The sequence below is a fragment of the Engraulis encrasicolus genome, chromosome 2, assembly GCF_034702125.1.
Source record: "Engraulis encrasicolus isolate BLACKSEA-1 chromosome 2, IST_EnEncr_1.0, whole genome shotgun sequence".
Classification (NCBI taxonomy): Eukaryota; Metazoa; Chordata; class Actinopteri; order Clupeiformes; family Engraulidae; genus Engraulis; species Engraulis encrasicolus.
In genome coordinates this window covers 26714560-26729559 of record NC_085858.1, presented here as the reverse complement: position 1 = coordinate 26729559, position 15000 = coordinate 26714560, and the positions used below count along the sequence as shown (strand labels likewise).

Here is a 15000-nt window from a genome sequence, read left to right as displayed (position 1 = left end):
TCTCTCTCTCTCTCTCTCTCTCTCTCTCTCTCTCTCTCTCTCTCTCTCTCTCTATCTCTCTCACTCACTCACACACACACACACACACATACACACCTGCAGTCTTGCCCGGCAGGAGTTAAAGTTGAGAAACTAGTCGCTCTTTGCCACCCCACGCCTGGCTGCACTCCCATCACTCAGCTTATCCGGCCGTCCTCTCCTCCGCGCCCCATGTGTATGCATCACAACAGACTCGGATAGTCACAGCAAACAGCCAGGTGTGCTCCTCTTCATGCCAATCTCCACCCTCGCCGCTCTCTCTCTCTCATGGACGCTCACGAATGCATCACAGTCAAGGCTTTTTTTTTTTAAATCTTACTTTCGCTTGCTCTCGACGTCTTTTTATTTTCAGCCGCAGACGGCTGGCAGTTGTGACTTGTTGACTTCGACCCACGTCTAATCATCTCCGCTAAGTGCAATCAAAAGGCAGCACAATGAAAGAGTTGGCCTCACCTACAGTAATGTGATGGACGACGCCGACGTCTTTGGAGGCCGGAGACGTGGGCATCGGCTGTCCGGTTACGTGGCGCTATTCCGACATGTCGCTATTCCGACATTGATGTCTATTGTCGGAATACCGGCGCGAGTTATGCAATTTCTTTGGTTTGTGCTACGTTGCTCAGCTTTTACCAGTTTAGGGAGAGTGCATACAGTTACCCTAACCCTAACACTAACCCTGACCCTAACCCTAACCCTAACCCTAACCCTAAGGTATGTCGGCTGTCGGAATAGCGGTATGTCGGAATAGCGGTATGTCGGAATAGCGATTGCCCCCCCGGCTGTCCATCTATCCACCCACGACAACAGTAACAGTAGCAGTAGCAGTAGCAGTAGCCTTAGCAGCAGCGGTAGTAGTCGTGCGGCGGATGGCAAAGTGAAGCCATTAGATTTGAAAGATGAAGCTCAAGGCCTGAGAGGCCACAGCCATTATCATTATACAGACAGAGGGGAGAGGGAGGAGGGGAGAAAGGGTAAAATATGATATTGGTTTTCTGCCAAAGAAAATACCCAGCAATGCTCATCTCAGGTCCGGTAATAGGACTGAGGAGGAAGGTCAGACTAGTGCTTGGTCGGTCGGAAGCATATTTGCCATATTTGTGATATTTGTCAGCGTAGGTCTCGAGGTCTGTCTGAGGGCCGTCTGCGTGAGTATTTTGCGATGGATGGAGATAAATAGGGAACCGAGCGAGAGGTCGGGGGATCGGGAGCTCATGTCCACTCATATTCTATCTAACGCGTCTGTGTGTATTCAGAGGGGGCATTTTCAAATTGGATTTTTGAAAGCAAAATGGCAGAGCCGGTGTTTTGGTATTCTTTGGGATTGCGTATGATGAGTTTGAATATGACAGCATCCATGCTATATCTATTTTTGCCATATTTGCTGGTGTGCCAATGTGACACTAATGCTGATGATCATATATGTTGTCACTGCTCAATAGAAAATAAAAAAGAGGTTATGAATAAAACATATTGAAACAAAACTGGAACATAATAGGCTTGGAGAGATAGGAAATAACAGAGGCATTCTGAGTTTTCAGATAAAAAATCTTAAATATAACACATTTCTTGATGTCCCACTTTGAAAAATAAAGGACTTTTAACTTTACTTCAGACATGCCTTGGACCCTCTCTCTGCTCCATAACACAACATTTGCTTTCAGTACATGTTGCAGTCATATCGGCCGTCATATGGGCATATTTAGACCAGGATATATCAAGCGCACAGTACACACAGGAGAGCGAGCGAGCGGCTTCAGTTGTGAATGGCCTCCATTTGCTCTGCTGTGGTGGAGTAGCCTCTTGCAGCAACTCCTTCTTCCTTATCCCTACAGCGGATCAAGAGAACGAGCCCAATCTGCGCACTACCACTGATTCTGTTCAGAAGCCACTTTGAAGAAGATGACATGAGGGGAAAAAAAAAAATCTTCTCTCACTTCGCAGTCATTTAATTTCATGCGAGTTGATGTTTGATAGATGTCCTTTCACTGTGTGGGGGGGCGCAAAATAAGCGTCTGTGAAACCGTCTGAATGGAAACAACACTATGGTCGGCTCCCCCCCGAAGCCCCTTAGAGCAACTGCGAAGTGATAATTTTCGCTTACTTAAGTCATTCCACATGGGCGTTCTTTCACTAAAGTGCCAAAATACTCCCTGGTTGTGTAAAAAGACCAGCTGGATGCTTCTGTGTTCGGAGCTTAATACTTATTGAAACGCGTGGGTTTGTCTTTGCCCGTCTACACTGGCTGTGTGGAAGATTGCCCAAAGCTACAGAGAAGACTTCAGAGTGCGGGACTGTTATCATTTGCACTGCCGGCTGCTCTGAGCTCAAGTGAGTGATGGCTAGCACATGCGGCAGCTTCTAAATGAATGGCCCTGTTAGCACTGATCCGGCATTAAATCCACTATTAACGCAGTTCGTAGTTCACATGAAAACATCTGCGGTGTCCACAGGGGAGGGGAATTAGCCATAATACCTATCTTATTCCCTCGGTAAACGTTTGCCGTATGGATTATGTACTGGGTAATCCGTTATTTACATGGCCACCAATAAACGGCTAGACTTATGGGAAAATGCAATTGCCTTCCCTTCCACCCTCCCTCCGTTCCCTTCTCTCTCTCTCACACACACAGGCACGCACGCGCACACACACACGCGTGCACGCACACACACACACACACACACACACACACACACACACACACACACACACACACACAAACACAAACACACACACACATACACACACACAGACGCACACCCCAACTCCAAGCATTTTTTAGTATTTACTTACTTACTTAATCACTCACTCACTCACTTACAGGGGTTCCGGCACCTAAAATTGAATGGTACAAGGATTCGGTGCCGCTGAGCAAGCTGAACAACCCGCGCTACAAGGTCATCAGCGGCGTCGGGCTGCAGGTGCGGAAGGTCCACTCCAGTGATGCGGGCATCTTCCAGTGCTTCGCCAGGAACAGCGCCGGGGAGAACCAAGTCCACACCTACCTGGACGTCACAAGTGAGTCAGACATTACGTGTGTGTGTGTGTGTGTGTGTGTGTGTGTGTGTGTGTGTGTGTGTGTGTGTCTGTCTGTCTGTCTGTCTGTCTGTCTGTCTGTCTGTCTGTCTGTCTGTCTGTCTGTCAGTAGGTCTGTGAGCATTTTCTAATGTTAACCCCCGGACAATTGGCGCTTCCTTGGCAACCTCCATAGCTGGTGTGTGAATATGGGAATGTATAGGTGTACTTGAAAGCACTTTGAGTTAAATGTATAGTTCTGATACTGTGCTATATAAATACATTTTGATTGATTGATTAATCACACTACACTATATTACGCTCAGATAGACACTTTTATCCAAAATGGCTTCAGGCTGCTACAGGGTATTGGTTCCTGTTGCCACAGTAATGTGAGGTCAGGCACCTTGCTCAAGGATATTTGTTCAGTCATGGTCGGTATGGATGCTTTTGACTAACTCTGCCCAAATTAGAATGAGGCAATTTTCCAAAATGTGCTCTTCATTGTTGATCACTACATACAGGGAACAATTTGCTATGTTTTGTTCATTATGCACTTTACTGCTACGCAGTGAACCAGTGTGCATTTCTGTCAAACTCTGAGTGGAGGTCCTGATAATGAAGGTGTTTTGATAGGACCTCTTTCACATTTTTCAGAAGTGGTCAGTTGCCCAAAAGCATTTTTGAGGATAAGGCGTTCCATGTCACCAGCTGCAGTTGTCCTCACCTCACCTCTGGGCCAGCTCTCTGCTCTCTCCCCACCTCCAACCACAACACTTGCTCCACAATCACTGTTATGACTGGTTTCGTTTGATAAGACGCCTTTGTTTTGGGTTTAAAAAGCAATCATAATGAAACCCTCCCCCTGGCTCTCACACAGTCACAGCAGACACAACAGGAAATAGCTCCTCATCCTCTCTCTTCCTCACGTCCCACCGTGCCAGACGTCTTCCTCCCACTGATGGCCACTTTGCCAGTTCTCCACAGGTGTTGTGTGCCATGGAACAATCTAATCAAGGACTGTAATTACGCTTTCGGCAGTCAGTCGGCGGGTCAGTCAGTCTGTGTGAATATGTGGGCCCTCTTTTTTTTTACATGGCAAATGCACCTCCGTGGCGAAGGTCTCGCGGTAATGATTCTCGCATCAACAAGGTTGGCTGATGCCCTCTTCGTGATTGTCTTTGATTACACGGTAGAGCGTGTCTGGGAAGCAAGTCGACGCAGGCAACAAGAAGCAGCTGAGAGAGTACAAGCGACGTGCTCAGTAGCTGCTTCATGACAGCAGTCATGACAACCTAACAAACAAACAACAAATGCAGACATTAGGAATACATAGGACGGCTACAGATAGGCTAACCTGTGGTCCTCTCTTACTGTTCACAGAGATAGAGTGGAGAGTGCTACTGATACACTCATCCTTAATGAATAAATTCAAAATAATACATCAATAAATTCTTAAATAAATACAGTAGATACATATTACTCATAAGCTCTGCAGAGGACTAGAGGTGAGCTGCTGATGCCCACCTACGCTGCCTTTTGGTCCAAATTGCGAAAGAGAATTTCTCACCGAAATAACATGGGTTTTTTTTCTGCCCACGTCCTGAAGGAAGCTATGAAATCAAACTGCGTTGCCGTGGTTGTTGTTGTTGTTTTATTTCGGAGATGCGTTTGCCTGCTATCAGCCACAATAGCAGCAACACAGAGAGAGGCAGAGAGAGTCAGCCTTAGTCATTGCATTGATCCGCGCCCGGTCTTGTCTCGGGGCCATCGATTGCGGACGGTGTGCTGACCAGTGATTGAATCGAAAGGCTGTATTAGTCGTTCCCCGGGGCGTGATGCTCCTGTGCCCATCCGTTTTGGGCCAAAGTTATCAAAGACAAGTACAGTGAATTAATAGCATTGCAAGAGAGGCAACCTCTCCCTTTATTTGCTCCCTGGAGACGCGCTTTAGCACAATGCTGCTTTTGTGCTGCAAATGGTGCTAAGGGAAAATACAGCCGTCTTTCTTCTGCGTCGCCCGCAGATGTGGAGATTTTCTTGCGGCGTGCGGCGGCCCTTTGTCTGTGCAAGTGCATCAAGCAACGAGGAATTACAGATTTATTCACATAAGCTGTATGAGGATGTCTGTTTTTTTCCTTTTGTTCGGGGAAATGTCTAGGGAGAGAGCTTCCAGCGTTTGTTGTGCCGAAAGGCAGCACTAAAGGATTGTCTCTTCAACAATCTTTTTATGTGATCAGTCGCCACAGTAACAGGAATTCCAACTCACTTGCACACATATGCACACATGCATAACACACGCACGCAAACACACTCACACGCATGCACACACACACACACACACATGCACACACGCACGCACGCACGCACGCACGCACGCACGCACGCACACACACACACACACAATGCACACTCAAACACTCCCTCACACCCACACAGAGATAGAGAGACAGACACACAGACACACAGACAGACAGAGAGAGAGAAAGAGAAAGAGAACCTGTTCCTTCTTTCTTGCTGGCTGGAGCATAAATTGGTGCGTAATGGCCTTTATTCTGCCATCTTGATAACTTCAAATTGACATGGCTGTGTGTCCGCTCTGCATGCCAGCTAAGGTAGCCAGCTCTCTCAGCAGCAGCAGCACCAGCAGCAGCAGCAGCAAGGGGGCCTTCCCTTTCCCTTCCGTTGAGATGGGCTGCGCCATCGAGATGTGCTACCAATAGACTGTTGACTGTAACTCAGTCCAAACCCACAAAATCCACTGTAGTGTGTTGGCCCGGCAACTGTGCTCGACGAGTAGCTCATATTGACACCACACACACACACACACACACACACACACACACACACACACACACACACACACATACCCACACACACACACACACACACACACACACACACACACACACACACACACACACACACACACACACACACACACACACACACACACACACACACTTCTTGTCTTGAAACATGCTCTGGCTCTCCCCCATCAATGGGAGTGCCCGTGCCTTCCTTTCATTTGCGCATTTCCAGCCATTAAAACTGACCTAGCAGGAACATGGCCTCCATTAGCCATCTCCAAATCAAAGTAATTGGATTCATAGAGTGCGGCCTCGTCCTGAGTGAAGTGTGTGTTTGTTGATGTGTGGCACGCAAGTCAGCCGGGCTGGGCCCACGTGCAAAACTGCACTTTAGCGCCTGCCTGCCTGCCTGCCGACGCGGCGGACGGAAATAATGAAAATGTGCCATCTTCGCTCCGCTAATGAGTCTCAGAAAGCGGAAAAATGTCCCTAATTCTCATAAAAGAAATGTCGTGTCTACCTTTTTCCTCTTTCTTTTTTTTCCTTTTGGGATTTTTTTCTTTCTTTTTTTTTGCTTGGTATCGAAATCTTACGCAACAGCTCTGAACAAATTCCCTCATGATGTGTTTGGAGGAATAGATTCCCAAGGGGATGCCAGGGCCCTTTATATTAGGCAGGGGACTATGTGCCTTTGATCTTAGGTAAACACCAGGTTTTAGAAGGTGTGGATTGGGGAGAGCGGTGCAGGGTGCTGTCCAGATAGTGTTCCTCATTGATGTTGTTCAGTGATAGCATCTTATTCTGAACATCCTGTGTTGTTTGCCCAGCGCTGTTTCGACCTTGGCTGTTGCAGATGGGTAGGAGAGAGCACCCATCTCAGGTTTTGGAGCATGTTTGGCTATCCATCCAGATAGATAGATAGATAGATAGATAGATAGATAGATAGATAGATAGATAGATAGATAGATAGATAGATAGATAGATAGATAGACAGATAAAAGCACGTCTACATACAGTAGATAGATGCACGTCACAGATGCATGACACAGCTATTGTGCAATCCACACATCTATCAGATAGATAGATACATAGATACATAGACAGGTGTACTGTATACTCATACAATGCTTGGCTGTGAGGTGGAATCGTTGTCTGTTGATGGACGTATCTGGATGTGTTGTTTCAGCCTATTTTTGTAAGAAATTAATATCTATATGTGCCATTCGCCCTATTGTGTTAGCCGTGCCAGCCCCTAGTGGCAAAGTCTACCAACCTGAGTGTGGGTTCTAAGGCCTTAGGCCTACCAGGTGTGTTGTCTATTGTGAATTAGTGAACATACTTTGGGGCAGGTGTTTACAGATCCGCGGGTGTGGTGGCAGCACACCCACCCCTGCACTTTACTGTTACCGTGAACATACTTTGGGGCAACTGTTTATCTATCTGCGGGTGATTTCGACAGCACACCCACCCCACTGCACTTTACGAATTGTGAGTAACTTTTTATATTTATTACAGAGTGACAAACATATTTTTATACTGAAAATAATAATAAAGATTTGAATTATTAATTGTCACCACTGTCTCTGCCTCCATTGTGCACGAACCTGTGTTTGCCTGGTAATCTATTGTGCGGGTACATTGTGTGTTGGTCCGGGGTATCTGTAACTACCCCTAATTCATTTCCTCCGGGGGCTCCACCCCCGGGGGTGGCGTAGTCGAACTACTTCCTGTAACGGTCTCGCCCACTACATTTCGGGTTGTTCGAATGGAACAGAATGCCTTTTGGCCTGTGCAATGCACCAGGTACATTTCAACGATTAATGCAACGTATGTTCGGCGACCAACAGTGTCATTCCGTTCTACTGTATCTTGACGACATCGTGATCTTCTCGTCCACCGTGGCGCAACATCTACAGCGCCTGGAGATGGTCTTGACCCGGTTGCAGTCGGAGGGGCTGAAGGCTAAATTAGGGAAGTGCGCGTTCTTTAAGCCGGAGGTTCAGTACTTGGGACATGTGATCTCTCAGCACGGTGTCTCTACCGACCCTGGCAAGGTGGAGGCAGTGGCCACATGGCGGCGACCTGCCAATGTGTCGGAGCTCCGATCATTCCTAGGCTTCGCCAGCTATTATCGACGATTCGTCGAAGGATTCGCAAAGCTGGCCGCGCCGTTGCATCGATTGGTGGCCACCTTGAACGGGAGCCGTTCCCGTCGGCCCTCGGGGCAGCAGTTTCTTGATGCATGGTCAGAGGATTGCGAAAGAAGTTTTGAGGAACTCAAGGGGAGGCTCGTGTCGGCGCCGGTACTGGCGTACGCGGACTTTAGCCGCCCATTTATTCTTGAGGTCGACGCCAGCCATTGCGGACTGGGCGCGGTCCTCTCGCAGGAGGTGGACGGCAAAGTCCGACCGGTGGCATACGCCAGTAGAACGTTAAGACCTACAGAGAGGAATATGAACAATTACAGTTCTATGAAGCTCGAGTTCCTCGCCCTAAAATGGGCCGTCACCGAGAAGTTTCGCGAATATCTCTTGGGCCAGAAGTGTGTCGTGTACACTGATAATAACCCCCTGAGTCACCTCACTACTTCCAAACTCGGGGCGGTCGAACACCGGTGGGCCGCACAGCTTGCATCATTTGATTTTGAATTAAAGTACCGCTCGGGTAAATCTAACGGTAATGCGGACGGCCTGTCGCGGCAGAATCAGCCAGACCAAGAAGACGTGAGTGACCTGGTTCCGGGTACAGCGGTCCCTAGATTGCTGCAACAGGTAGCGGCTCAGGGAGATGGCGGCACCGCCTCTCAGTCCAGTGTCTCGGGGTCGTTCCCCCACGCTTTGCCGGTTCTGCGCACTCTGCAAGCAAGCGACCCCGGTGGTCAGCTGCAACCGGCCGCTGTCCCGGGGGGTAGCATCACCGCCTCTCAGTTGGTTGTTTCGGTGCTGCCCTCCTACCCTTTGCCGGACCTGTGCGCTCTGCAAGAAGGAGACCCTGTTATCCAGCCGATTCTGGCCTTCTGGAAGGCGCGTCGGCGGCCTACTCGTGAGGAACGGGAAGCTCTGTCACCCTTGGCCTTGATCCTGTTGCGGCAGTGGAAACGGTTTGTGGAGAACGATGGAGTCCTTTACCGGAGAGTGCTACACCCCAGTGGCCGTGATGAGTGCCTCCAGCTGGTTTTGCCGGCTGCCCTGCAATCAGAGGTCCTAAACCAGCTCCACGAGCACCATGGCCACCAGGGGATTAATCGAACACTGGAGTTGGTTGGGCAACGGTGTTACTGGCCCCGCATGTTTGCGGAGGTGCGCCGATGGTGTGAAAAGTGCCTTAGGTGCCAAGAGTCCAAAGGGGAGCCTCCTCTAGCCGCCGCGCATATGGGCCACCTACTGGCATCTCGGCCCAACGAAGTGGTAGCTGTGGATTTCACGCTTTTGGAGCCCACGTCGGGGGGGGTGGAGAACGTTTTAGTCATCACGGACGTCTTCAGTAAGTATTCCATCGCCGTCCCCACCCGGGATCAGCGGGCCTCGACGGTCGCCCAGGTCTTGCTTGTGGAATGGTTCTACCGGTTCGGAATTCCTGGTCGGCTCCACTCCGACCAGGGGCGCTGTTTCGAGGGCACCCTGATTCAGCAGCTTTGCGGGCTGTACGGGGTCCAGAAGTCCCGAACCACCCCGTACCACCCGGCCGGGAACGGCCAATGTGAGCGATTTAACCGCACTCTACACAACCTCCTGCGTACCCTACCGGCCTCTCGGAAGCGCGACTGGGCAACTTGCCTGCCGCACGTAACCTTCTGTTATAATACCACCCCGCATCAAGCGACAGGAGAATCGCCACACTTCCTTATGTTCGGCCAAGAGCCACAGCTACCCGTAGACTTCCTCCTGGGCCGAGTTCGGCCACCGGTCCATGGTCGAGTGTGCGACTGGATACAGGAGCATCAGGCCCGGCTTCAAGTGGCATTTGATGGGGCTCGGGAGCGTTTGGCCGCAGCGGCGGAATATCGCAAGGACAGACACGATGCACGGGTGAAGACTGCTGTTTTAGAAGTAGGGCAACGGGTATATGTACGCAACCTCGGCGTGCGAGGTCGAAATAAAATCCAAGATGTGTGGAACTCCCAGGTACACATGGTGGTGCGTACCCCTTCGGAGACCGGAGCCGTGTACACGATCGCCCCCGTCAACGATCCAACGAAGCTGAAGCACGTTCACCGCAGCATGCTGAAAGGAGTGGTGGGCCCCCTGGCCCCCGACACCCCCCCGGGGTCGGGCCGACCAGGCGAACCTACCCCTGTCGACTCAGGGGAGCTATCGAGCGAAGAAGATATCCTTCTTGGGGAGCAGGTGGGCGATGCTGACTTGGGTGTCCCAGCAGAGCCCCATGCACCCCAGGGTGGCACCTCAGGAGGAAACGAAGGGCAGCGTCGGACTTCGCAGGCTTCCCCCAGCAGTTCGGCCGCTCAGCTACCCGGTCGTGGCACTAGCAGCAGCGAGGTGCCCCCACGCCGGACTTTCCGGTCTAACGCGGGACAACACTCTAATCCCCATCGGCTGCCTGGTGGGGCGACTTCAAACTCTTGATGGAATTTTGGATCTGGGAGTGGGGGGGAAAGCGTACCTGCATCGTCGGGCCGACGATTCAACATGTGGGGGTAGATTGTAGTGGAGCGCTGCTCCTTTAAGGGAAAGTCTGACGCTGCGGCACACGTCACCACGCCGCTCGTAGAGGCTTATGGGAAGTCTCTTCATAAACACTGCCGTGGCTAGTATTCGGTAAGCCTGCAAAGTCCCCCTTTGCGCGTTTCATCGCCACCGGCGAATGCTGTGGTTGCTTCTCCCCTCGCCGTCGAGAGGAGTGCGGTGTCCAGTTCAGATCTAGGAGATGTGGACCATTTCTTGTCCTCGTGAGTATGTGGACCATTTCTTGTCGCTGTTTATGTGCTAGCCAGCAGCTAGTGGCTAACTTCGCGTCTGCTGTTCTATAGGTTGTGATTCCAACTTGGCGTCTCTTACTTGGCTAGAGTGATCTCTTGCTTCTCCACTGGCAAGGACTTCGGTGGACAATACCAACGGTTACCTTGCGCATTTCCCGTCTCCTGCACGCCGGTATGTATTATAGTGGGTTAGCTTGTGCCTTTACCCAGCCCTGACTGTTTGTTTTCGTACCATGGTTGCTAACGACGGCCATTATTATGGTTTCAGCGTGTGGTCGCTACCGGCGCCTCGGCCGTGTACCTCTGTATTGGCACTCCGACTGTGAGAATCGCGCATCGGTGCACCCTCATCTCCGGGTAAGGTAACCTCTCGGCAGCAGAATCGTGTCATAGTGGGTGTCCTGCTAGCTTGGCTAACGCTCTCCTCCTCCCTCGCAGGTTGTATCCGTGTGGCCGTGGTCAGACACACCACGCGTTTAGGTGCACGAGCGGCGACGTTTAGCCCCGGTTGTGTGGTGCCTCTGGAAGCCGGGAACCCGTATCTCGGCTGCTGCTCCGGCCTCGGGAAATTGGACGTTTGTGTGTGTGTGTGTGTGTGTGTGGGCGCTCGGCTCGGTGTGAGCTGGTGGTGAGCCATTCCACAGTGTGTGTGCGTGTGTGTACGTTGGTGCGTGTGAGTGTGTGTGGGGATAACTAGGGGACTGCACTGAGCTGAGCCTCTGGGGTTGGTTTACCTCATGTTTTGATTTTCGTTTTCTTTCGTTTGCTGTGCCTAATTTCCTTTTTTTTCATTATTTCATTCAATTATCTAATTTCTTATTCAACTGCATGTGTTAATTGGATTTTTATTTATTTTGCATGGTTTGCTATGATTTCTTGTTGTTTCTGTTTGCCGTGAATTATTTCTGTTTGTTGTGAACTATTTCTTTACTTTTTCTTTTGTTAATCCTGAGGTGTGCCATTCGCCCTATTGTGTTAGCCGTGCCAGCCCCTAGTGGCAAAGTCTACCAACCTGAGTGTGGGTTCTAAGGCCTTAGGCCTACCAGGTGTGTTGTCTATTGTGAATTAGTGAACATACTTTGGGGCAGGTGTTTACAGATCCGCGGGTGTGGTGGCAGCACACCCACCCCTGCACTTTACTGTTACCGTGAACATACTTTGGGGCAACTGTTTATCTATCTGCGGGTGATTTCGACAGCACACCCACCCCACTGCACTTTACGAATTGTGAGTAACTTTTTATATTTATTACAGAGTGACAAACATATTTTTATACTGAAAATAATAATAAAGATTTGAATTATTAATTGTCACCACTGTCTCTGCCTCCATTGTGCACGAACCTGTGTTTGCCTGGTAATCTATTGTGCGGGTACATTGTGTGTTGGTCCGGGGTATCTGTAACTACCCCTAATTCATTTCCTCCGGGGGCTCCACCCCCGGGGGTGGCGTAGTCGAACTACTTCCTGTAACGGTCTCGCCCACTACATATACACAACCTATTGTTGTGTGCCGGTAACTACACAGGCTTGATTCCCTCTATAGGGTCTATGGTGGGTGCAGTGCACTGCGTGCATACAGCATTGTACTGTATATATAAGACAGTTTTATATATATATAAAACTGTTTGATTGACAGATGAAGCTCAGGAGACGTGGAGGAAAGCTAGGAGGAGAAAAAAGCCTCTCCTCCAAACATCAGGCATTAAAGTCTTCTCGTTAGATGTGTCTACAAAATGCCAGTGTGTTTTTATGGAAGCACACAGAGCTTTGAAATCCAAACAAAGGTATCAATTCATCCTGTTCCAGTTGGCCATCTGTACTGTTCTTTTCCACAGTGCTTTACTTTTTTAGAACCCCAGGTGGTCTTGGCTGTAAGTAGACGATCAACAGAAGTCCGGGAACAGATTGGTGGCCCAGGCTTCTTCTTCTTTGGGGGAAGAAGAACTACTCATACGTAGTTATAAAGCACACATTTCATGGCTTCCCAGTAGACTTCGCTTGTTTTGTTTTTCCGTCCGCCTTGTGTGATACAGGGAAAGCTCTCTGAGACCATTAGTCTCCAGTTAGCTGTGGCACTCGCTCCTTTTGTCGTTGCCGCGCACTAATGGAAATGAAACAGAAAGAAAACATTCACTTTTCTTACTTTAAAAAAGAACGCAGAGGAAATAGCAGAGGAAAATCAGTGATGAAGACCAGCTGACGTGCTCTGCTTGATGTTTGTGAGCGTGTTGGTAGCCTGGGCCAGCCTATACGTCAGTGTTTCTCAACCTTTTTTGGGGGAAAAAAACACCCCTGGTCCTCATGATAAGCCTCCCAATGCCTCCTTGACCTCAACATAAGCCTGCCAATGCCCCCTTTAGTATTAAGAAATAAAATGGGCTAATGCAGGGGTGGGCAATTATTTTGGCCCAAGGGCCGCATTGGTTTTAGAAAGTTGATTTAGATTTAGATATCGTAGGCAACTTGCCCGTGCCAATAATAAGAAATGGTGTACGCCAACATAATTACACCATTTTCAGTTATGCCATTCCTGCTAATTTTATCTAGATGTAGACTTTATTATTCTAGGTTTCCAAGACCCTTGTTGTAGGTATCCAATCTAAGAATGAGTGACCATATGAATCTGCATTTTTTTTTTTGAAAAGGCTCTGAGGGCCGCATGAAATGGCTGAGCATGTGGCCCCCGGGCCTGAGTTTGCCCACGTCTGGGCTAATGCCCACCAATGGCAACTAAGCGCCGCCCCCTCTCAGCTGTATCCTTCTCAAAGCACCCTGCTGCAATACATCCTTGGATGCTGCACCGAATTTGGCAACTATGTAAATGGGTCTGGCCCAAGTGGGTTTTACCTGGCTCTCCCCAGACCCTCGTGTATTATCACTCAGCTTCGTGAGCTTACTCGAGATCAGGAGGATTTTTGTATTCACCCAGATCCCAAGTGGCCATGTATTGGAACCAATCAGAGATGTGACGTAGTCTAAGTTGAAGTCATAGCCGTAGTGGAGAAGAGAAAAATAAGTGAAATGCGAGGACGCTCGCAAGGACTCAGTCACTCATCAACATTGATTCTGTGATGTCAACTGTGTTTTCAAGTATGTGAGTAGTTTCGTGTAAAGTAGCACATTAAGCATACAAAGGCTTTTGATAGACACATGTTAAACCCACCCTCTGAGAGGTCTCAAGGTCAAGGTCAAGGTCAAAGTAAACTTCATCATCCCCTCGGGAGAGACCCAAGTGGTCAACATTACATGTCTCCTCAAGACAAATAAAAACACTGTATAGAGTAGACAGACAGACAATAAACAGTAGACACACCACATTAAAATAAGCGAGGAAAGGTGTGATGTACAATAAGATGAAAGGTGTGATGCAATAATTCATGCAGCAGCTTGGCCTGTCTAGAAACAGGGATGCACTCAGTGGTCTCAGTAACCTGGCTAGTGCTTTGGGCTGTTTGTGTGCATCTGTGTGTCTGTTTGTATGTGTGTGTGCCTTTGTCTGTGTGTGTGTCCATATTGGTATGTGCCAGCATGTGTGTGTGTGTGTTTGTGTCTGTGTGTGTGATAGCTGTGTCTCTGTGTGTGCCTGTGTGTGTCCATGTGTGACAGACGAGTGGGCTGCAGTTTTCAGATATTTCAATTTCTCAGCCAGCATGTGTTTGCCGTGTGTGTGTGTGCGTGCCCACCACCTCTCAGGCATGGCTCCAGCGTTCCTCAGCCCCCCCACCAACGGCACAGTGACTGAGGGGGCCGCGGCCACCTTCTCCTGCCAGATCTCCGGAGCGCCCAAGCCTGCCATCACATGGAGAAGAGGTATCACAATTAACTACCCCGCCTCCTCCTCCTCTCATCTCTTCTTCATTCCCTTCCCTCTCTTCTCCTCTCCTCTCCTCTTCTCCCCTCCTCTTCTCCCCTCTTCCTCTCCTCTCATCTTCCCTCTCCTCTCCTCTCATCTCATCTCATCTCATCTTCTCTCCTCTTCCCTCTCCTCTCCTCTCCTCTCCTCTCCTCTCCTTTCTCCTCTCCTCTCCTCTTTTCTCCTCTCCTCTCCTCTGGCCTCTCTCATTCTCCTCATTCAAGCCTGCCATCATCTTGAACAGGGGTATTGCAATTACCTAACCCCTCCTCCCCTCTCCTCTCTTATACTCCCTTCTTCTATCCTCCCCTCTCCTATCCTCCCCTCTAATCTCCTCTTTTCTTCGC

At 49.5% G+C, this 15000-nt stretch overlaps 1 protein-coding gene across 1 annotated transcript in view; it reads left to right on the top strand.

Annotated features, from left to right (window-relative positions):
* The window catches only part of sdk1a (sidekick cell adhesion molecule 1a), a 447949-nt gene that overhangs the window by 265450 nt on the left and 167499 nt on the right, over window positions 1-15000 (top strand). Inside the window, exons 9-10 of the mRNA XM_063185237.1 lie at window positions 2861-3055; window positions 14494-14610. Coding sequence (XP_063041307.1) covers window positions 2861-3055; window positions 14494-14610 — 312 coding nt within the window. The remainder of the gene's footprint in view (window positions 1-2860; window positions 3056-14493; window positions 14611-15000) is intronic.